Source organism: Camelus ferus, chromosome 33 (assembly GCF_009834535.1).
Source record: "Camelus ferus isolate YT-003-E chromosome 33, BCGSAC_Cfer_1.0, whole genome shotgun sequence".
Lineage (NCBI taxonomy): Eukaryota > Metazoa > Chordata > Mammalia > Artiodactyla > Camelidae > Camelus > Camelus ferus.
This window is the reverse complement of record NC_045728.1, coordinates 3,324,973-3,346,978: the sequence shown is the minus strand read 5'-3', so window position 1 is coordinate 3,346,978 and position 22,006 is coordinate 3,324,973. Positions and strand designations below refer to the sequence as shown.

At 59.4% G+C, this 22,006-nt stretch overlaps 1 protein-coding gene across 1 annotated transcript; it reads left to right on the top strand.

Moving 5' to 3' along the window:
- Window positions 1-357: 357 nt before the first annotated feature.
- ADAMTS15 (ADAM metallopeptidase with thrombospondin type 1 motif 15) lies at window positions 358-21,506 on the top strand. Its single transcript, XM_014556749.2, has 8 exons — window positions 358-1,658; window positions 11,295-11,427; window positions 11,867-12,034; window positions 12,240-12,523; window positions 14,867-15,044; window positions 16,049-16,230; window positions 16,398-16,573; window positions 18,048-21,506. The coding sequence occupies exons 1-8, from the start codon at window positions 702-704 to the stop codon at window positions 18,820-18,822; spliced, it is 2,853 nt and encodes a 950-aa protein (XP_014412235.2). The 5' UTR covers window positions 358-701; the 3' UTR covers window positions 18,823-21,506.
- The last annotated feature ends 500 nt before the right edge of the window (window positions 21,507-22,006 follow it).

Sequence of the window (22,006 nt, the reverse complement as noted above, 5' to 3'; positions counted from 1 at the left end):
GACGAGGTCAGCAGTGGGTCCTCATATCCAACTCCCGACCCCAACTACCTTGAGATAAAGGTTAAGCCCCAGGGAGCGGACAGATGTCGGTCCGGACGGAAGTGTCGGGCTCTGGGGCGCAGAGTGAAGGCAGACCGCAGACGAGACTCCCAGCGCTGGTTTCTCTGGCCAGCCCACGCCTCCTGCCTCAGCTCAAACGCCACTCCCTCCCCGCCAAGTGGCTCTCCGCTCGGGAGGCGGGACCGACTTATTCGGTGGCCCCAGGAGGCTCGGGGCTGCAAGCTTTGGGAGGCTGGGAGGGGAGGGAGGGCGCTGACTGGGCAGTCCAAAGAGGAGGGGGCCTTTAATAGGCTCGCCCAGCGCCTGCTTTGCGGCTCTGAGAGTGGCTGCGGTTCGGAGCAGCGGCCCGGCACCTCCCTCTACTTCGCGGCTCCAAATCTTCGTCCTTGCACTTGACAGCGGTTGTACTTAAGCTCCTGGGGCGCGCTTTGCTTGGAAAGGCACAGGTAGGAGGCGCGGGCCGCCGGGTGCACACTCACTGCTCTGGGAGGAGTCTCGTAACCTTGGCTTTCCTTTCTGGAAGCTGCGGGCGGCCCCGGGGCGTCGGTCGTTCCTGTGTGCGGGCTGCAGAGAGACCGTGCCGGCGGCCCGGGAGCCGGGCCGAGCCTTTCCGAGAGCGCGGCCGTGCGCTGCCCGGCGCCATGCTTCTGCTGGGCATCTTAACGCTGGCTCTCGCCGGGGCACTCGCTGGCGGCTCAGAGCCAGAGCAGGAGGTGGTGGTCCCCATCCGACTGGACCCAGACATCAACGGCCGCCACTACTACTGGCGGGGTCCTGAGGACTCCGAGGATCAGGGACTTATTTTTCAGATTACAGCATTTCAGGAGGACTTTTACCTACACCTGACACCGGATGCTCAGTTCCTGGCGCCCGCCTTCGCCACTGAGCATCTGGGCGTCCCCCTCCAGGGACTCATCGAGAGCTCTCCGGACTTGCGACGTTGCTTCTACTCTGGGGACGTGAACTCCGAGCCAGACTCGTTCGCCGCTGTGAGCTTGTGCGGGGGGCTACGCGGAGCCTTCGGCTACCGAGGCGCCGAGTATGTCATTAGCCCGCTGCCCAACGCCAGTGCGCCGGCGGCGCAGCGCAATAGCCAGGGCGCACACCTCCTCCAGCGCCGGGGCACCCCCGGCGGGCCTCCCGGAGATCCCACCTCTCGCTGCGGGGTGGCCTCAGGCTGGAACCCTGCCATTCTGAGGGCCCTGGACCCTTACAAGCCTCGGCGGAACAGTTTAGGGGAGGGTCACAGCCACCGCAGGTCCGGGCGCGCCAAGCGGTTCGTGTCTATCCCGCGGTATGTGGAGACGCTGGTGGTGGCGGACGAGTCGATGGTCAAGTTCCACGGCGCGGACTTGGAGCATTATCTGCTGACGCTGCTGGCCACCGCGGCGCGACTCTACCGCCATCCCAGCATCCTCAACCCCATCAGCATCGTCGTGGTCAAGGTGCTACTTCTCGGAGACCGCGACACGGGGCCCAAGGTCACGGGCAACGCCGCCTTGACGCTGCGTAACTTCTGTGCGTGGCAGAAGAAGCTGAACGAAGTGAGTGACAAGCACCCTGAATACTGGGACACCGCCATCCTCTTTACCCGGCAGGTGAGTTGATCTGTCACTTCTTTGGACCAGATGGCCCCCATTTTCTTGAGGTCACCGCCCTTAACTCTTCAAATGCCCTTTGTGTCGCGCAGTGCCCCTGAGTTTAAATTTCGTTGATCTCTTCCGAATGCCACTTTGGATCTTCCGGGGAGAGCCTGCGCCTAGGCTCGGCGGAGCTCTGGCTCGCGGGCAGCCGGACGCACGTGGGCGGTCAGCGGAACGCCTTGCTCCTTCGGAAGGTGTTGGCTTGGCGCGGCCAATGAGCTCCTCCTGGATCAGGCGCGGAGGGGCCGGAACCCAGGAGGTTGCCGCCCCGGAGCTGCAGTTTTTCTCCAAGGCAGAGAGGAGGCGCTCTGAGGATGGTGTTGGGGAGGTCCGCCCCTACTGTAAGGGGGCGTCTCAGTCCTTTCAGACACCTCCTTCCCAGGCTTCCTCTTTCTGCTTGTGGGAATGCAAGTTCAGCGCCTGCTACTTTCCTCATGGGTGACATGTTGTCATCCTCTGTCCTGGGCCTGGGAAACCTGGATTGGGATGAAGGAACTCATTTGTGATTTTTTTGTGGGCTCAAGTACAGGGAGTACTCCCTTCTTCCTCGCTGCTTCTCCTGCACCCTCTGTGCTGGGCATGCTTCCTTTGTGAGGGGCTTCAGGTCCATTCAGAGCAGGCAAACTAGTTAGAGTACCTGTTTGGACTTGGAATTTCAAGTGGAGCTTCACTTGGAGCTGAGTGGAGAACATCTCTCAGTTTTCCCTTATCCCTGTGGGCTGAGGTTGACCTGTTTGCCCTGATGCATGCTGCAGGCCAAAGCAGGCCAGGCTGCTCCTGACCCAGACTCACTGACACTTCGTATGACCACACTTGACGGCAGGACTCTGGCTTCTGCCCCTGGCCGTGTGCAAGTGGTGTGAGCTTGGATCCCAGCTGAAGGGTTGGAAAGATACCGAATCTTGGGATTAGGTCCCAAAAGCAGATCAGAAAAGCAGCTCTGCCTTTTGCTGTGGATTTACTGAAAATTTAGATTCATAGATGGTGGCGTGATCGGGTTCTGTGTTTTTGGATTCTTGAAATTTCTCAGCTTACAGGAGACTGGGAGGAAAGGGGTATCCCTGGGACCGGCTTCCTCTGATTTTGGGGGCTGTGACTTGAATCTGTGCCAGGCTCTTCTTTTGCTCACATCATAACCATGGCATTCTGGCGATGCCACTGCACCCTTGGTTACCTGTGGGGCCCCGACTCTCCACCGTATCCTGATGGACTGGAGCGCCCGGGGCTGGAGCTGGAGTCTCCACAACAACCCATTTGGCACAGCTGGTCCCTTCCTGGAGCTGAACTTCCTCCTTTCCCAGCCTTCTCCTCCTACCACCTGGTTCCTCTGGGGAGGGCTCTGGCCTGAGTCCATTTCTTTGCGCTCACTCTTCCAAATGAGCTCTGTAGAGCTGCCCTGCCCAGCCCCTACAAGCACTGCCTGAGTCACGGGGAAGAGGAGGTGGCTTCGACCTCCGCACACAGACCAGCTCGGCAGTCAGATGGCTGGGGGGGAAAGCGAAGGCCGAGAACAGGATCTCTTAATGGGCAAAGCAGCTGTTGCCCCATCTGCTACCGGCGATGCTCCTGTGGCGGTCACTCACTGGTCTAGAGTGAAAGGCCTCCGTCCCCGCTGCCTAGTGGCTGGGCTGACCTTTGGAACCAGCCCCTGGAAGAAGATTCCTGCTGGGAATATGGGCTACACCATCAGAAGGATCCGCCTTTGGGAGAAGAAGCAGTCGAACAGCGTGACAGCTTCTGTTTGTCAGTGTTGTGTGCTCGGCCCCAGGGGGCTATGTTGACCATGCATAATGGGTACAAGATGTATGGCCACTTGGGCCGGAAGCAGTGATGTGCAAGATGTGAGCCTTAGCAGCTGCGTATCCCTCAGGCGTCGAGAGGGCAGAGCAAGAGAGCGGGGAGCCGCGCTGGCAGGCCTGTCACCCAGGTATGTGCTTGACGCGTTAGAGTGAACATGTCCCCCTGCGTCCTTGCCAGCAAAGACTTCAGGGCCTGCCGCATTCTCAGAGTCTCAGGAGTGGCTCATTCCTGAACCCCCTAGGGAAGGTGCAGGAGCGGGTGAGAACACCAGCACGCAGCTGCTCCTTCTAGAAGGCCAGTGTGGTCTCCGGGTGCCCAGGGCAGGAGACCCTGCTGTACCCCCACACAAGAGGGACTTTTGTTTTACGTTGTAAGGGTTGGTAGTAATCCTTTAAATCGGATACGTGAGCGTCTCTGCTTAAACCCCATTTATTATGATGGTGGTTTCACCAATGCTTTTTCAAACTAAAATTTGAACTTAAAATATAAAATATGAAATTGAAAAAAATATGAAAATTTGAATTAAAAAATATATAATGTGTCTGGATAAGACATTTTTAGAAATGTGCTTTTTTGGCAAATTACCTTTTGTCTCTAAGGGACCTTGGACTGATGGACACTTCTAGAGTCACCTGTTCCCCCAGAGAAACTGGAAAAATGGCGAGGACCCCTTTCTGATCACATTCCAGTTGTGGTTTTCATGGGGGGGGGGTGCCGTTAGGAGGGGGTCGGGCTTGGTCGGAGATACTCCCTCCCAGGGAGCTCTAGGTGCCGGGGGTGCCCCGAGGGGAGCAGGAGGGGGGCAGGACCAGCAGGCCCTGGAGCTCCCTCTCTGACCAGGTCCGAGCTGCCGCGGTGGAAACAAACCTGGGCCAGGCCACAGGGAGCCCCGCTGTCCTCTTGGCAGGTGGAGGGAGGGGTGTGGGGTGTGGAAATCAAAACACCAGGAAGATGAGACCCAGGGAGGACCCTTTACTGTCTGCGGAGGAGAAGAAATGGGTCGTGCAGCAGGTATTTTGACCACGCGAGGGGTTTTGCTTGAAGCTGCAGAGCAAGTCCGTGTTCCTGAAGGACGTGTGCACGTCTGACTTTGCAAAGCAGTCAGCCTCTGGCCTCGTAACAGCAGGGTGAGGTCACACAGGGCTGCAACCAGGGTCTGAGAATGAGAGCCAGTCTTCCGGGGTGGACGTTCATTTCTACGAGAAGTTTCTACGACTTGTTGCTGCACACCGGGCAGGGGGAGCCAGGCCCTCCATGCCGAGACCCAGCAGGACCGCGCTTCCCCAAGGCGTCTCTCTCTTCAGGGCCAGCACCTCTGCTGTTCGGGTGGCTCTGGCTGGCTGGCTTCCATTCATTTGTCTGCACATTCTTTTACTACTTGTTAAGCCTCTGCTGTTTCCAGTACCATCCTGGGCTGTGGAGATACAGATACTAAGCTGTGGCCTCTGGCCTCCAGGAATTCGCTGCGTGTCAGGGACCCTGACAAGGAAATAACCCATTGCAATGTGGTGTGTAAATGCCCGGGGGAGGCTCCTCTGTTGAAAGCCCAGTGGGGGTCACGCTCTTCAGTCCTGGAGTCTGGGAGCCGAGGACAAGGGACAGACACTCAAAGGACGAAAGGACGAAGGATGGGCGGGAAGAAAGGAACTGGCGGTGATGGGAAAGGAGGCCTGTTCTCTACCTGGTAGGAGGCCAGCTCCTCCAGTCCACCCTCCGTTTTGCTCTTTGTGAAGTCCTCTCCTTGAGACTGTTTTCAGGATTCGCAGTTTGTGGGGTTTTGCCTGCTTGTGCCTCATTTATCTACATTTCCCGTCGCACTGAGAACCGTGTGTGCTGCCCCGATTTCCCCCGCACCCCCGTCTTCCTCTTGTGGGACCGTCGAGGCGGCGGGCTTGTCGGCACTCTCCTCTCGTCCTCTCTGCGTTCGTGCTCGCACCTTTCCACCTCTCACGTCCCAAGCTTGGCACTTTGGCTTCCCGTTCTGGCCTTGGGTTTCATGGGGACATGCACGTGTCCCATAGTGTGCAGGCTGGATCAGCGTCTGGATCCTCACTTGAAGTAGAGGCCAGTTTTTTTTTCACGATAAACTAGTTGTGGTATGGCGGTGAAATTTGGTGTTCAGACGAAAAAAAGTGCTGATAAAAAAATGGTGATTATTTTATACACATATCCCCACACAATAAAGAGAAGCCTGATTTTGTCAGTCTTTCTTTGGAAGTCAGGCCTTGGAAGACGTTAGTGGAGAAAGACAGCTGTGGACTTGGTATTTAGTAGTTGGTAAATCTTTATCACTGAGTGGAAACTCAACGCCACTCCTCTGGGAAGGGGCTGGGGGTGAGAGAGGAAGGAAGGGAGGTGATTGCTCCCTGGCCTGCGTGGTGATTATTCTTCCGCCCCCTTGTCTTACAGCAAAGAAGGAAGCCAATAGTGATGCTGGAGGGAGGGGAGGAAGTTTGGAGAGAGGAATGTGCCCTGCAGTCTTTTCTTCCTTTTTTCAAGCGCTGGTTAGTCAGGAGGGCCAGTGAAACCTGTTGCTCCGCAGGCCCTGCCCTTCCTCTGCCCTTGAAAGCATTGTAGCTGTTGTTCGCGCCGTGCGGCACCCATGCTCACCTGGCCGTGACGCCTTGCCCGGGTCGCGTGGCACAGTGGAAGGAACACGGGCTTGGAGTCAGCAGAGCTAAGCTGGGGTCCTGGCATTTGCCCTTTTAGCAATGACGTTAAATGGATCAGCCGTTTGCACTTCCCTTTGCTCGTCCATAAAATGAGGGTGATGATGAGGAAGGGCTGTTGGTGGATGAGTTCCTGAGTGTTCCCGGATCGGTGCCGAGAGCAGCTGTGACCATCCCCGCCTCAGTGTGTCTGCTGTTGCCCAGTGATCCCCGATGTGTCCCTGGCCAGATCTTGGGTCGGGGGTGGTCTGGATTCGGCGCATTCTGCCCCGCTCCCCTGCACGTATGCCTGGCACGTCCTGTTTAGTGTGGAAGCTGTGGACTCTGCAGTTCCCATCGTGCTGATCTGTAAACTGCTTCTGGCAGGACGTCCCTACACCTCTGTAGCCCCTCAGATGGGCCGGTGGATGCCTGGTGGTTCAGTGTGCTCCCGGGCAGGAGGTGCCGTAGCAGTGGTGGAAGGACTGCAGAGCTCTGGGTGCTCAGGTCGCTCGCCTCCCTTCCCGGGGATTGGTAGTCCCACTTTCGAGGCTGTCAGGCTGCAGGGTAGGGAGAAGGAGTCTAAGGTTCTTTGGCATTTCATCTTGGCTCTTTACCATCACGTTTTGCCTGGAGGAAGGAGGGCCCAGCGAGGAGCCGGCAGACAGGGGCCCGGCAGGGACGGGTCAGTGTGTCAGGGCAGGTGTGGGACAAGGAGCCAGGGCTGGTGCAGCAGGGAGGCGCAGACATCACTCCTGGAGCCCTCGAGGCCCTTCGTCCTGCCGTTCCCCTCGCCCCGGGCCTCCCCTGGCCTCTCTCCACTTGGTGACCAGCCTGCTCTCTGGGGACAGGGGGTCTGAGGTGGACAACCTTGCCCCCTGGAGCTCCCCAGCCCCTGCATCCTTGGGGTTCACGTGCCCCAGAAGCAGCATGCAGTTGTGGGAAGGGCCCGGCTCTGAGGCTGCCCTGCCTGGATTCAGCCTTCACTCTGCCCCTCCCCGTCTAACCTTGGGCTGGGCCCCTTACTCGTCCTCAGAATGAGGCTAGTAGTGGCATCTCCTTCATAAAGCCGTCGTGCGGATTCCGTGAGCGAGGACAGGCGAGGCTGTCGGAGGGGCGTCGGGCACTCGGTCAGCATCAGCTGCCGTTGGACTCGAAGTGGTGGCTTCTGGAGAAAGTCTGGTCTTCCTGCAAGCTTTGGCTCCTCTCCTTTGTCACCGAGGTCGTTCTCGTAGTCCGGTTTCCCCCATCTCCTGCTGCAATGCCACTTTGTGCATCTTGAGAGATTTAGATTCTGTGGAGCAGGATCTGCTGATAGAAGCCCTCGGGGCACGTCAGCCTCCTCTCCCCTGGCATCCTGACTCTCGCAGCCCAGGCACTGAATTGGTAGTTTTTTTTTTTTTTTCTTTCTAGCAAGGCAAGGCCCTCCCATCCTTGGGGATTACAAGCAGAAGTGGATTTGGGGTTGGGTGAGGAAATCCAGTGGCGCATGACAGAGATCCAGATGAGAAGCGGTCTGAAAGGGCCGTGTTAATGCCCGCACAGGGCGGTTGCACCAGCAGTTACCACCCTAACTCATGTGGTGTGATTCAGACCCCATTCTTCACTCCGTAGCAGCATGGCCCTGAGCCTCAGTTTCCTCACCTGCAGGATGAGAGGATGGGTAAGTTCCATGAGTGGTACGCTTGGATGCAGAGATGTGGCCGTGGACCTGTGCGCTGGCTCACTTGCCTAGGAGTTCACGTGCACAGGAGGTGGTCACACCAGAACATGTCTCTTCTGCCACATTAAAAAAAAAGAGCGTGCTTGATTTCTCTGGGTCTGCCTCCCTTCACACTGCCGGAACACGCAAGCATCTTGGTACGTGGCGGGGCAGTGAGAGGAGGTGGGGGGGCTGCAGGGAAGGCAGCTGGGGGGGGATGGGCGTGTGGGGGGCAGTGTTGGTGAACGTGGCTTGGGCTGCTGCAAGGTGCTATCCTTGTTTGTTTGTTTGTTTTTAAGCCGTGGCTCCAATTATGTTATAAAAAGAGACGCTTAGAAAGGAATCATCCAGGAGGATTAGCTTCTTGGCCAGGATGATTCTTGGGTCACTTGGAAGAGCGGTTGCAGCTCTAAGAAGAAATGGCCAGTCACCAGAAACAGTGAGGCAGGTGGGGGCTGGGCCGGATCGGGCCTGCGCCCTCCAGGTAGAAGGAGCCAGAACAGTTTCCATTTCTGGAGACAAGTGCCAGAGCGGGAGAGGTTGAGGCGACTGGAGTGCATCTGAGTTCCTTCCAGAAGGGCTGTGAAGGAGGCCCGGCTGGGCCGGCGCGGCCGCCTGTAGGCGGTCAAAGCGCGGAGGCCCAGTAAGTCCCCACCCGAGCCCTGGCTAGGGGCAGAGGGCCAGGCAGAGCCCCCGAGCCCAGGCAGCTGCGTCTTCCCGCAGAGCCAGGCCGGCCACTGCAGGACCGCTGCTCTCAGCCACCCCGACCCTCAGGAAGTTCGCTGGCTCTCTCTTTCTTCCTCTTGTTTGATCCAGGGAAACTGGGATCTCTTGATGGAAAGAACAGGTTGCTCCTGGCCAGGAAGGGCCTGCAGCTGCATGTCTGCTTCAGAGAGAATCCACCCACCCCGAGAGGAAGGAGGCTTTGGGTTTAAGGACCTCCCGGCCGCGGAAGCAGGCCCCTGACCTCCGCCTGAGCTCTGAGCAGGGCAGGGGATGGGGCTCTGAATTTCCGCATGGGTGACTTCACGTCTCTGTGAGTCTGTTTTATTGACTACACAACGTGGGTCAGCAGACGAGGTCACCATTAGGGGTCTTTCCATTCTAAAAGCAGACTGTCCTGGGTGTTCCTTTTGTAACCTAGGGGCCTGAGGGGCTGAACACCCTGGGGTCCAGAAGGAGCAGAGGCTTAGGGCCTTGGGACCGTCTGGGTTCTAGTTGGGAGATGGCCCTGAGGACAGGAGTGACTTCCTGAAGTGACATTCCTGCGAAGTGATGGGCCAGGACCAGGCTCAGCTCCTCGGTGCTTGTGGCTGTGCCCTCCCTCCTACACCAGGCCACTGGCGAGTGTATATGTGGCCCCGGGGACACTGACATGCTTGTCCTGCAGGCTGGGACCTCCAGGCTAGAACTTTCAGGGGCGACCACCTTTGGGGGATCCTGTACTCTGGTGCCCTCTCCCTCTGCCCCTGCACGAGCCTTCCCACTTCCCTTCCACCCTCACCGTGGCCCTCCCCTCCCTTCCCAGCCCTTTCATCCACCCAGCCTTTCCTCAGCGGCCATGTTCCCTGAACTGTGGGTTGGGTGAGCCTCCCTCCTGCGATCTGACCATAGTTTTCTGGTTGCAGAACCCCGGGAAGGAGGGCTTTCTGGGGCGTGGGACTTCGGAGAGGGAAAGGTGCTCAGAAGAGACAGGAGCTGGAGGTCCATCTGGGGGTTCCCAGAAGTGGCAGAGGCGCCGTGGGTGAGCCGGGGACAGTCTTTCACCCGCCAGTGACTTCAGTGCCCTCTGGTTCAGCCTGATCACCCCCCGGGTGGTTCTCTGGCCAGAATCACTGTTAACTCATTAAGAGGTGTGACTGTCACCTGACCGTGGGAAGGCAAGTGTGACTGCTCAGGTGGTAAACTTCCGAGTGCTCTGGATTAAATTTTGCCGAGTTTCTGTACTATGACCACGTTTCCTCCTCTGTCCCCTGGCCCCACTTATGCGTGCTGGCTGCCCGCCGTTTCCCCACGTCAGCACGCACACGCACGCACACAGCCCTGAAGAGGCACGCGGCTGAGGACGCCCTGTGTGCGTGCTGTGTGAACGCCTGGCTCCCCGGGAGACCACGCCAGCACGTTCTCCTGAGCGTGAACTTGGGAGCTGCTGGGTGATCAGCTGGGACAAGGTGGAAGGAGCGCGAGTGTCCGGTCCTCAGACCCCAAGCGCACGTGTCTGCTCTGGGACTCGAGCTCCTTTGAACTTCAGAGAAGTCCAAGGAGGGTGATGATAACAGTCATTTTTCCAGTGGGGTGTTGGAGGGCTAAATGGGGCCCTGTGTGTCAGGTGCGGGCCAGCGTCAGCACTCACTGAGGCAGCACCGTGATCGGCTGTGATCGCGGTCTCAGCCCACACCCTTGACCAGGGGGTGTGATCACGCCCGAGCCGCCTCAGACTGTGGCAGGGACTATGGGGGATGCTGCAGGTCAACCTCAGGCTGTCAAACAGCGTCCCTGTTAAAGGCGGGGATGTGACAGAGAGGATGTCAGCGTCACCCATTCAAAGCGTCTTCTCAGGAGGAGCAGAATGTGTCCTGGTGTCTTTTCCTCTTGCCAGCTCCCGGGCACTTAAGGTGCCGGGACGCGTTGCTAGCCTGTAACGCTCAGTGGGTCCTGTGAGATGGCCGCCCTGGAGCCCCATGTCCCGTCTGAGTCCTCGAAGTGTGTCGCATCCGGGCTGCTGGAGGCCCTGGCCCCGCTGCGGTGTTTCAATACAAAGACGGCTTTCTTACTTAGGTCACAACCCATTTAACGTATCTTCTTTGCAGCAGCCGTCAAGCCCGTGGTCCCCTGAGCGTCTGCTGCCAGTGGAGCTGGGTCTGGATCGGGGCTTGTGTCTGCCTCGCTCTGCCCCCTCCCAGCCCACAGAAGCCAGGCCTCAGGCAGGGTGGGCCCTTGGCCGGAGACCCTTTGGCAGAGAACCCAGCCTTAATTCATGGTTGTCCAAAGGCAGTCACCCACCAGGGACTGAGGCTCCCAGGGCTGACGGTGGACGGGATTGTGCTGGCCTTCCACCCCCGCCTGCCCAGCCACGGCCGGAACCTCACCCAGCTGGGGAGTCGCCCTTTTCAGGGCTGCCAGGCTGCCTCTGTACAACGCGGTGTCCTTCCAGTTTAATGTCGTACCTCCCTAATTTGCCTCCCTGGGTAGGATTTGGGCAGAGTCTGCTCAGCGAGCCGCAGAGCTTTCTTCCTGAGGCCTGCTCCCTCCACCTGCGCTCATTCCACCAACAATAGCCCCATGGCGCTTGGGAGGAGGGCCTGGCCGGGGGGTGCTAGCCTGGTTGAGCTCGGAGTGGGGCGAGTGGACCGTCCAGTCAGATGTCCTGCCTTCCCTTCTGGTCCCTTCTGTCACTGTCCCTGACTCCTGGCTGCCTTCTGCCTCTCCCCGCCTCGGCAGGACCTGTGTGGGGCCACCACCTGTGACACGCTGGGCATGGCTGACGTGGGCACCATGTGCGACCCCAAGAGAAGCTGTTCAGTGATCGAGGACGACGGTCTCCCCTCGGCCTTCACCACCGCCCATGAGCTGGGTGAGGCAGGAGGGCCCTTCTGGGGGCCTTCCGGGTTTGCCTGGGCGTTTAGGCCGGGGGTCGGCATTTGTCCTAGCTCCCTCATGCCCTGAAGCCTTGGGGTCCTTTCTTAGGCCCAGAGTCTGCCTTAGCAAGGGCTTATTTTCTCCCAGTTGCCCAAGCCCAGTTGCCCAGTGATGCTGTCCGAGGGTCTCATTAGTGAGCCTCTGTTAGTGCTCTGCTGTCCTCACTGAGCCCAAACCTGGTGGACGGGAGGGAACGTCCAAGAACAGGCTCTCGAGGACATTTGCAAAGCGATCTACCCTCAGGCAGCAATGACCCACCTGAAAACCACTGACACGGGCTCTCTCGCGCCCCCACCTGGTGCCCCCACCCCTCACGCCTTCTCACCTGTAGCCCACATTCTTCTGCCCACTGAGTCCTTTTGCCTCTCCCTCAGGCCACGTGTTCAACATGCCCCATGACAATGTGAAAGTGTGTGAGGAGGTGTTTGGGAAGCTCCGAGCCAACCACATGATGTCCCCAACGCTCATCCAGATCGACCGTGCCAACCCCTGGTCGGCCTGCAGTGCGGCCATCATCACTGACTTCCTGGACAGCGGGCATGGTAAGCCGGGTGTCAGAGGAGGTGGGCCCGCCCTCTCCGGACCTGTCTGTCCTGTCACCTCCGGCATGCATGGCCCGAGGAGTCAGGCTCTGACGCCGTCCATCCCGTGGCCCTTGCTCCATTCTCTCCCGGCCTGGAGCCCCGGTGCTGGCCACGCCCCAACCTTCCAGGCTCCTCCCTAACGAATGCCCTCGGCTCCCTGCAGGCGACTGCCTCCTGGACCAGCCCAGCAAGCCCATCGCCTTGCCCGAGGACCTGCCGGGCGCCAGCTACACCCTGAGCCAGCAGTGCGAGCTGGCCTTCGGCGTGGGCTCCAAGCCCTGTCCTTACATGCAGTACTGCACCAAGCTGTGGTGCACCGGCAAGGCCCGGGGCCAGATGGTGTGCCAGACCCGCCACTTCCCCTGGGCGGACGGCACCGGCTGTGGCGAGGGCAAGTTCTGCCTCAAGGGGGCCTGTGTGGAGAGGCATGACCTTCACAGGTACAGGGTGAGTGAGCTGCAGCGGCGCGGGGAGGGGCTGCTGGGGGGCAGACTGTGGGCCCTCTGCCGGGGATCCGCCCCGGCGCACGTACTGTGTGACCCCAACTGTGCCTCGATTTCCCTGGCTGTGGTCCTATCCCCTTCTTGACTCTAAAACCAGATGGAGAAGACATGGCTGGTCAGAGAACCTGCTGAAGCCTCGGGCAGGTGGGGAGCCTTCTGCAGGGGCAACCGCTGGGCCCTGAGCCGCAGCCCCTCCTCCCCAGCTCTGACTGGCTCACTCAGGGCTCCTTCCTCTCTGCCCTCGTCGGGTGCTGAGGGCCCGAGGTGAGCCAGGCTCAGAACCCCGGCATTTGTTACACCAGAACCAAGCTTCAGTTTCTGTTGTGGCTTTTGAAGTTGGAACTAAAGGAACAGAAGTTATTTTTTTCCTGATGAATAGGAATAGCAACCAGACCCAAGCAAATTCGGAACCCCAACTATTCTCTGAGCACATTATAGATGTTGTGTACTCCAGGTCTCGGGCTGGGGTCGCAAAGGGATTTGGACTTTTCCAGATAACAGAACAAGAGGTCCGTCCTCTCCCTTGACCCTGGTGGCCATCGCCCCTCTCCTGCCCCCGCCCTGGCCACAGGAGGGCTTGCCTTGGGGTTTTATGCACACAGAGGTCATATAATAAAAGAGCCTTCACCGAGGACTTTATCAGTTGCCCTGAGATGGGTGTGGTCCAGAATTATATAAAATCTTCTGTGTTCTGGGAATATATATTTAATTAAAGCTTTGTTCATTTATTAAGCAACAACCCACTGTATTCAGGGATCTGAGTAAGATACTGCATTGGTCAGAAAAGCAAAAAAAACCATGGGCTACGTCAGAGGGGCCTCGCAGTCTAGCGGAGAAGCTGGAAAAGTGACTGTAAAATAAAACACAGACGGGTGCGCATTGCGTGTTAAGATGCAGTTGCTTTGAGGGCAGGGATTTGCTGCACATGGTGCCAGGCATGTAGGAGGAATTCAACAAATATCTGGTGAATGACAGATTGAATGGCAGGAGTGTTTCTTGTAGGAATGGGAGGAAGAAGTGATGCCAGGTTAAAAAAAAAAAAAAAACAGCATCATCTCAGAAGCCACAGGAGCAAAGTTAAATATTGACTCGGCCTTGAGGGGGTCACTGCTGGCCTTTGAGAGGGCGGCTCCCATGGTTCGATGGGCAGAGCCGAGGAGGGAGGAGGTAGAAAGAACGAGTGCGGTGACTGTCAGGAGGGGAGGGGACGGAAGCAGGGGGGCTCTAGTTAGAGGAGAAAGCAGGGTTAAAGGAAAGTGTTCCTTTACAGGATGAAACAGACGTGCTGACACAATGAAACAAGAACAGTCTGACAGAGGACAGCTCTGATAAATGGGCCGAGTAGCTACCTAAGTTAAAGTATTTGTCTCGCACGCAGCCGGTTCCCGACTGGCTCCGTGCGGGCCGGTGGCTCTGGACTCGGCACTTCCATCCCAGCCTCGCTTGGCCGGGCTGCTTCCTCGGCTGCCCAACTTCTGTGTGCTCGGGGGTGAAAACTCACTTTACTGTCAGCCTAAGAAAAACATAATGAAGACTAAATTTTCGATCCCCTCTCCACCTTTTTGAAAAAGAAAACAACACTACAGAATTCACCCCAAAGCCAAACAGAGTTTTAGGATTGCTTGATAGCTGCTGTCTTTATCCCCCCTTTGTACAAATGTTAGATGTGCTTGCAGTGAACTTTCTCAAATTCAGCCCCGCACTGAGGTGGACACCAGTCTGGTTTGGTGAAAAGTCTGAGTTACAGAAACCCTACAAATGAAAGTGCTCAGATGCCTGTGGCGACACGGTTCCCCGGCCGGGCTGGGGCCGGCCCCCCTTTAGCTGCAGGGACCCTCGTAGGCACAGGAACAGTCGATATGGAGAAACCTCGAGCTGCACGGCGCTAGGATGCATCACACACGTCACACTGTTTAACAAGCTTACACCGAAGTGTTGCCGACCCCGTTTTTGCAGACGAAGCACCTGAAAGTTGAGGGATCATCGCCCCTTGCTCAAGACCGCCTGCGTGGCGAGGGCAGAGGCTTTGGTGGGATTTGCCCGCCTGACTCCACAGCCCAGAGGCCAGTCCTCTGAGCGGCCTCGGGCATAGCTGGGAGCAGCGAGCATCTGCTAATCAGCAGGTTGAAGTGCTGTGCGCGCCCGGGCGCAGGGTCATCCGCTGGTCATTTCCCCTCGTGACACAGAATGGGTTTCGTTCTGGTGGGATGGGATGGCGGAGGCTGTCCCATGTATCTCCCCTGTGGTCCCTGACCCCCACAGGGGTGTAACAGACTCTTCTTTACAGGTGGATGGCTCCTGGGCCAAGTGGGAGCCCTACGGCCCCTGCTCCCGCACCTGCGGCGGGGGCGTGCAGCTGGCCCGGAGGCAATGCAGCAACCCTGCCCCTGCCAACGGCGGCAAGTACTGCGAGGGAGTGAGGGTCAAGTACCGCTCTTGCAACCTGGAGCCCTGCCCCAGCTCAGGTGAGGGGCAGGGCAGCCGCGGCGGGCCTGGGGAGGCGGGCCGGAGGCCACAAAGTTACCGCAGTCAAGATTCTAACCCCCGGGACCGAGTCTGGAAGTGGAGCCGGGCAGAACCCTCTTGGGATCATTCCTCTGCCTACCCACATTTGCCCGGGGTGTTTCCTACGGTGCTGAGTTTGGGAGGCTAAGTGGCCCGAGAGCATGAGACCCCAGAACCCTTTTCATTAAGCGCCCACCAGCCCATCTCTGTAAATAGGAATTCTTCATCCACGGCCCCTCAACTTGGGTGGGAAGAAAACGACAGCTCCATATTTACTAACCTTTTAATCTAAAATTTAGTATTTCCTTCCATTAGAAATCAGTATTTTCTAACTAGCCTCTCCATCTAAAATTTAGTGTTTCTTTTAATTAGGCAAAAAGCTCCAGTGCTAGCAGCAGCACCTCTGGCTCTGCCACTGATAGAAATCGCAGGTGTTTTCATGTGATGCCTCAGTGGTTACAGATTTCTTAACACGCCATTTGCACTCATCTCTACTTTAAAGTTACAGTAGTTAGTAGACTTACTGTTGAATCTTGTTATTAAATGGGTTTGCAAGGAAGCACATACGTCACAAGTACGTTTCCAGGGGTACTGGTGGTTGTATATGACTGTAATTGGTATTCTTTGTCATCTGTGTATGTATCTTACACATTTAAGAACATTCTGAAAGCAGCTTCAACAGCCCACTGAGGGGTTCTATTTAGGATTCCTGTTACGGGGGAATTTAAGGCCAGACGACCGGGGAAGGAGGCGCATCACCTGGGGGAGGCGTTGCCATCGTATCCTGCGTGCTTTGGTCCTTTGAGGTGGGGTGGCTTCTGCGATGAGGGCCACTGGCTGAGGAGGGGGAGGAGCCGTTGGGGGGGGGCGTGCTGAGCAGCCCCGGTAGGCGGGGCTCTCCCCTTTGCCCTCTCCCCCACCACCCCGCCCTTCAGCTCCCTGCACGTACTTCCCCCACCCACAGCCTCTGGCAAGAGCTTCCGGGAGGAGCAGTGTGAGGCCTTCAACGGCTACAACCACAGCACCAACCGGCTGGCCCTGACCGTGGCCTGGGTGCCCAAGTACTCGGGCGTGTCTCCGCGGGACAAGTGCAAGCTCATCTGCCGTGCCAACGGCACCGGCTACTTCTACGTGTTGGCGCCCAAGGTGGGTGAGCCGCTGGGGGATGCCTGGGCAGGGGCACATCCTGCTTCTACGTGCTGGCGCCCGAGGTGGGTGAGCTGGGGTGGGACGCCTGGGCAGGGGCATGGTCGTTGGGGAGCCTCGAGCTGAGCTGCCCCCGCTCCTCTTCTCCCCCTCCTGGGCCACTGCAGGTGGTGGACGGCACGCTGTGTACCCCCGACTCCACCTCGGTCTGCGTCCAGGGCAAGTGCATCAAGGCTGGTTGCGACGGGAACCTGGGCTCCAAGAAGAAGTTCGACAAATGCGGGGTGTGCGGGGGAGACAATAAGGGCTGTAAGAAGGTGTCCGGACTCTTCACCAAGCCCATGTGAGTCCTGTGCCCTGGAGGGCGCAGCCAGGGCACAGGGGTGGGGCGGTGCATGGAGCTGCCCCCAGGCATGGGAAGCTCGGCGTAGATGGGTAAATGCCAGATCCTGCCCAGACCCCGTGCTTGCCTGTGATTACGATGTTCATTCATTCATCCAACAAAGACGAGAGTGAAGAGGAGGCTCGGGTAGGACCCCGCTGGGCGGGAGATGACACTCAGGGAGACAGCAGGGTTGTCAGGGTCTGTGTAGAGCTCTAGGGTGAGACTGACCTGCATTCAGATCTCAGCTCCTCATTCTCTAGGTGACCCTGGGCAGGTGATTCTAGGTTTCCTCACCTGTAAAGTGGTTTCAGTGCTAACGTGTTTCACGTCCAGCTGTTGCGAGGATTAAGGGAGCTAATTAAAGTGAAATGCCTAGCGCAGTGCTGGGCGCGTGATGAATGCTAACTGGACGCTCGTGAGGAGGGTGACACACCAAAACACACCTGGGGACAAATGTGACCGCCTCCCCCCTTCCTGAGCGTCAGGCCCTGGCCTTGGGACGGGATGGAGGTGAGAGACGGCAGAGCGGGCGGCTGGGGCTGCCTCCGGGGCGATGGGCGCCAGGGCAGCTGGGGAAGTGTCTCTGGCCTCTTCTGCTCCCACCTCCAGAGCCTCGGCTCCAGGCTTTCCGAGGCCCAGAACGTTCCTTTGTTTTCAGGGGGATGTGCCCCCTGGAGAGCCCAGACCCGAGGTCTGGGAGAAGCAGGCGGTGGCGGGGGTGTGCAGGCGGGGCCCTGCTGTCTCCGTTGAGAGTGTGGTCGGCTCTGACACCTAGAAGCCCAGGTGCTGGTGACAGCAGGGCCTCCGTGGTTGTCCAGGGCCCCCGCCTGACCGGCCCCCAGACACAGTGCCCTCGGCTGAGCCCCGCTGGCAGCTTCTCTGGGAGCTCGGGCGCTGCGGCTGTTGCAGGCTGTCCTTGTCCCTCAGGGGGCCTGCGGGGGAGACCGATTGGGGAATTTAAGGCAGACCCCCCAGACTTGCTTCACTGGCTGAATGGCAGGTGTCCCATTCATGAACTAGTGGAACCAGAAGGAGCCTAAGACATTTCAACCTGCTCCTTGCTCAGATGAGGACACCAGTGCCCGGAGAGGCTGACTTGCTTAAATCAGGGGGAGGGTGTCCGAGCCAAGGCTTGGTGCAGGTCACTGGCTCCAGGGCTACATCCCTGCAGACATCGAACCCCAGCCCTGTCATCTCCCTTCCTCTTCCCCTTCCTCTCTCCCGCTCTGGAGGCGACACAGCTGGTGTGTCTGGCTGTGCCTGGTGTGACCACGGTTTCACTACCGCTCAGTTTGTGTGAGCCCTGAACACGGCTGTGTCAGGGGCCTGCGCCGGGTTTATGAAAGAATACAGGTCACGGAGTCACGGCATCGGAGGGCAGGGAGGCCCTCACACCCGGGTGCCTGTCTGACCTCGACCCCTCCACCCCCAGGCACGGCTACAATTTCGTGGTGGCCATCCCGGCAGGCGCCTCCAGCATCGACATCCGCCAGCGCGGCTACAAGGGGCTGATTGGAGACGACAACTATCTGGCCCTGAAGAACAGCCAAGGCAAGTACCTGCTCAACGGGCACTTCGTGGTGTCGGCCGTGGAGCGGGACCTGGTGGTGAAGGGCAGCCTGCTGCGCTACAGCGGCACGGGGACAGCGGTGGAGAGCCTGCAGGCCTCCCGGCCCATCCTGGAGCCCCTGACGGTGGAGGTGCTCTCGGTGGGGAAGATGACGCCGCCCCGGGTCCGCTACTCCTTCTACCTGCCCAAGGAGCCTCGGGAGGACCGCTTGTCCCCGCCCAAGGACCCCCGGGCCCCCTCGGTGCTCCACAACAGCGTCCTCAGCCTCTCCAACCAAGTGGAGCAGCCGGACGCCCGGCCCTCTGCACGCTGGGTGGCAGGCAGTTGGGGGCCGTGCTCAGCCAGCTGCGGGGGTGGCCTGCAGCGGCGGCCGGTGGACTGTCGTGGGTCCCCCGGGCCACGCAGGGCATCTGTCTGTGACGCCGCCCACCGGCCGGCGGAGACACGTGCCTGCGGGGAGCCCTGCCCAGCCTGGGAGCTGGGGGCCTGGTCACCCTGCTCCAAGAGCTGTGGCCGGGGCTTCAAGAGGCGGCCCCTCAAGTGCGTGGGCCACAGGGGGCGGCTGCTGGCGCGGGACCAGTGCGACCTGCGCCGGAAGCCTCAGGAGCTGGACTTCTGCATGTTGAGGCCATGCTGAGCGGGGCTGGCCCTCTTCCTCACTCTCCACCTCCGTGGGGCTGCCATGGGCAGAGGGCAGTGGCCGGGGGCCCAAGCCACAGGGTCCCCCACATCCAGGGACAAGGGCCTGGGTGGGGTGAGAGGCTCCCTCCTCCCCCCCCCCGGTCTGGGCGGGGAAGGCAAGTCACTAACGCAGTCTACCTCATGCCCGGCTCCTCTGGGTCCAGCCTCGGGGAGAGGCTGAGAGGTGCTCAGACGCTGGGCCGGAGGCTCGGGGGCCCATCTCCGAGGGACCTGGAGGATGGGCTCCTCCCAACGGGACTTCAGGGACCTTGGCCCCCGTCAGGGAGGCTACAGGCTGCTGGAAGAGCCAGGGCCCAGCAGCCTGGCACCCTCAGGGGGCCCCAGGGCTCTGAGCCGTCTCTGAACAAGGCAGGTCATTATGGTGCTGTCAGCCACTTTGTTTTCTCACCGACACGAACTGAACAGTGAAAACTGGCCGGGGGTGGGCTGAGCTGAGGGGTCAGTGGGGTTGGTGTAACTGGAGCCTGGGCCACTCTGTTTGGGATGAGGTGTGTGTGGGGAGTCCTGATTTCAGCCGTCCCTTACAGGGTCACCTCCTCTCCCTGTGCCGTCCTGACAAGTGGGGTGCCTGACAAGTGGGGGTGTTTCGGCAGGTGTCCTCCGCGGCTTTGCAGGTAGAGACAGGTAGTCAGGAGGGAGACTGGCCTTCTTCAAGAGGGAGCTGAGCATTTAAAACAAAGATGCTGAGAAGACTTCCCAGGGGTGGATTCTGTGGCTGAAGCAGGAGTTTGAAGAGAGATCTAGAGCATCCTACTGTCCCTGGGCCTGGGTCTGAGCTTTGGGAGAGTGTCGCCCTGGGATGGGGAGGAGGAGGCCCCAGTTCTGCTGGCGTCTTCCTCCAGAGAGGCAGGTGTAAGCAAGGCTGATACCTTCATCCAGCACTGCCATAGTCCTGATCCCACTAAGGGGGCCCTGGGACACGCCCGGGAGGGCCAGGTGCGGGACATGCATGTGGACGTCATCAGACAGCCACACGCGGTCTGGCCTGGGCATACCACATTGCATCACAGGCTGCAGTTTCTGCAGTTGGATAATGGGGTTCACTGTTTGCTACCTCAGGCTGTGCTCTCTGGGAACCCACCCTTGTCCCTCCCCAGGGGCAGTGGTGACCCTGGTGCTTCCAGCAGACGCAGCTGTCGTCCCCTGTAGTCTGAGCTGCCCAGACTCAAGAGTGAGCTTGGGTGCATGCTTCCTGGACCCACAGCCCAGCCACCCACCGAGCCTCCAGATGCGATGACAGGGTCTCTCTCTCCGGCTGCTTTGGGGACAGGTTTCAGGAGGCACAAAGGCAACTGGCTGCCCCGGGGGCCCTTAGCAGCCACCAGCAGGAGCTGCTGGAGACGGGCGCATCTTGGAGATGTGCTAGTGGGGTAGAGGCCAGGGCGTTTCCTGCAGCTCCAAGTGGGAAGGCGTGGTGGGGTTAGAGCTGTTTGTCCGAGCAGGCTCCTCCTTGAGGGTGCAGCTGTCCCAGCACGGACATGGGAGAGTCCGCTTCTGAGTGTAGGGCGTGAGGCCTGGTCCTCAGTGAGGTGACATCACAGCAAGTGTCTTCCCTGGGGAAGGCAGTCAGTCCCCCCCTTTTTTTTTTTTTTTTTTTTTTTGGTTTCCACTAATAGTCACTCCACAGACCAGCCTGCCAGCCAGGCACGGCCGGGGTGGTGCTCTTACCCCAGGCTCAGCCTGGCCGAGCCCTCAAACACGCTCCTGCACGGGGCGGAGGGCAGGCGGATCGCTGCGGCAGGGCTGCGGTCACCCTTGAAGACGGGAGCGAGGAGGAATCCCGCCCCCGCATGAGTGAACACTGCGGGGCTGCAGGGCACCCGGGGAGACGTGGACCCCTCTGGCTGACGACAGCACTGCCCCCGGGCCTGGTGCCCCCATCCTCGGGGAGGAGAGGGTGGCTTGGGGGCTGTGCGGAAGGGGCAGGGATCTGGGTGGGGGTGGGGAGGGAAGGGAGCCGCCGTCGGCGGGGGCGCCTGGCCTCCGGCACCGCGGCCTTACCAGTCATTTCGAGGAGGGACAACCGACCTTGTTCCTGACACAAGCTGGGCCTCGATGCTCTTTTCTGTCGTGATGCTTTTCTATTTCCTTTTTAAAAGAAGTACAACCAAGACAGCTTGGGAGGTGTGTCTTGTCTTGGACATTTCTCTAATCCAACCATACTCTCCACGGCTGAGCAGAGACACGCCTCAAGGCACAGGCGAAGGTGCAGGTGGCACCTCACGGCTCTGGAAGAAGAGCAGCATTCCCGGGGCCGCAGCAGCCTCTCCTGGGGCGTGGACAGTAAGGACCTGGGCTTGGGAGCCCCTGCCTCCTCTGCCCATCGTGTGCACTGATTGGAGGAGCCCAGCCTCGTGTGCCTTGCCGTGCGGGAGCGGGGGCTGGGGAGCTGAGGAGAGGTGGGGGGACCTGAGTGTCCCCAGCCTGGGCGTTGGCTCCCAGAGGCACTAGACACTGTCACGTACGGAGCCCCCGTTGTGTTTGGTTCTTTCGCATTCCGTGTGCTGCAGAAGGAAGGAGGACCTGGGTGCGGCTGGGCTGTGTATACTGTGTATACGTGGGAGCTGGCCACTGCGGGGACAACGGTTCACTCCTAATAAAGTTGTATTTAAGACCCGTGTCCTGCCTCTGTGACTTCACCTCAGCTCCACACATACTCCCCGTGCCTACTGAGCACCCACTGTGTGCCCGCAAAGGTGCCAGGGGCCACGATGCCACAGCACAATCCCTGACCTGGGCAGCTCCCAGGCTGGCCAGGAGGCAGATGGGGACAGGTGAGGAGATGGAGGAGGGGATGGGCCGATGCTGAGAAGGAGAACTTGGGTCGGGGTGTGGGGCGCGGGGCTGAGTGACCGGGAAGGGCTGGCACACCCCGGAAGGGGCACATCCGCTGAGAGGGGTGGGAGCCCTTCAGCAGGGGAGCGCAGGCTGGGGCTTGTGGGCTCCTGAGGGAGCGGCTGTGGGGGTGGGCCCCAGGTCAGGGGGCCCACCATGTGGGGGCTCCAGGCACCTGGCTTAGGAGGGAATCCCAGGTCTCCTGAGGGGAAGTTTCACTCTGTCTGGAGCATGTTTCCCTCTTCCTACTTCTGTCGTGGCCGGACGGTGTTAGCAGATGTCCC

Excerpts from the sequence above, each read along its gene's own strand:
- ADAMTS15 (XM_014556749.2), top strand. The coding sequence starts at position 702 with ATGCTTCTGCTGGGCATCTTAACGCTGGCTCTCGCCGGGGCACTCGCT. Across the intron at positions 12,524-14,866 it reads ATGACCTTCACAGGTACAGG|GTGGATGGCTCCTGGGCCAA; the intron begins GTGAGTGAGCTG and ends TCTTCTTTACAG. Across the intron at positions 16,574-18,047 it reads GGACTCTTCACCAAGCCCAT|GCACGGCTACAATTTCGTGG; the intron begins GTGAGTCCTGTG and ends CTCCACCCCCAG.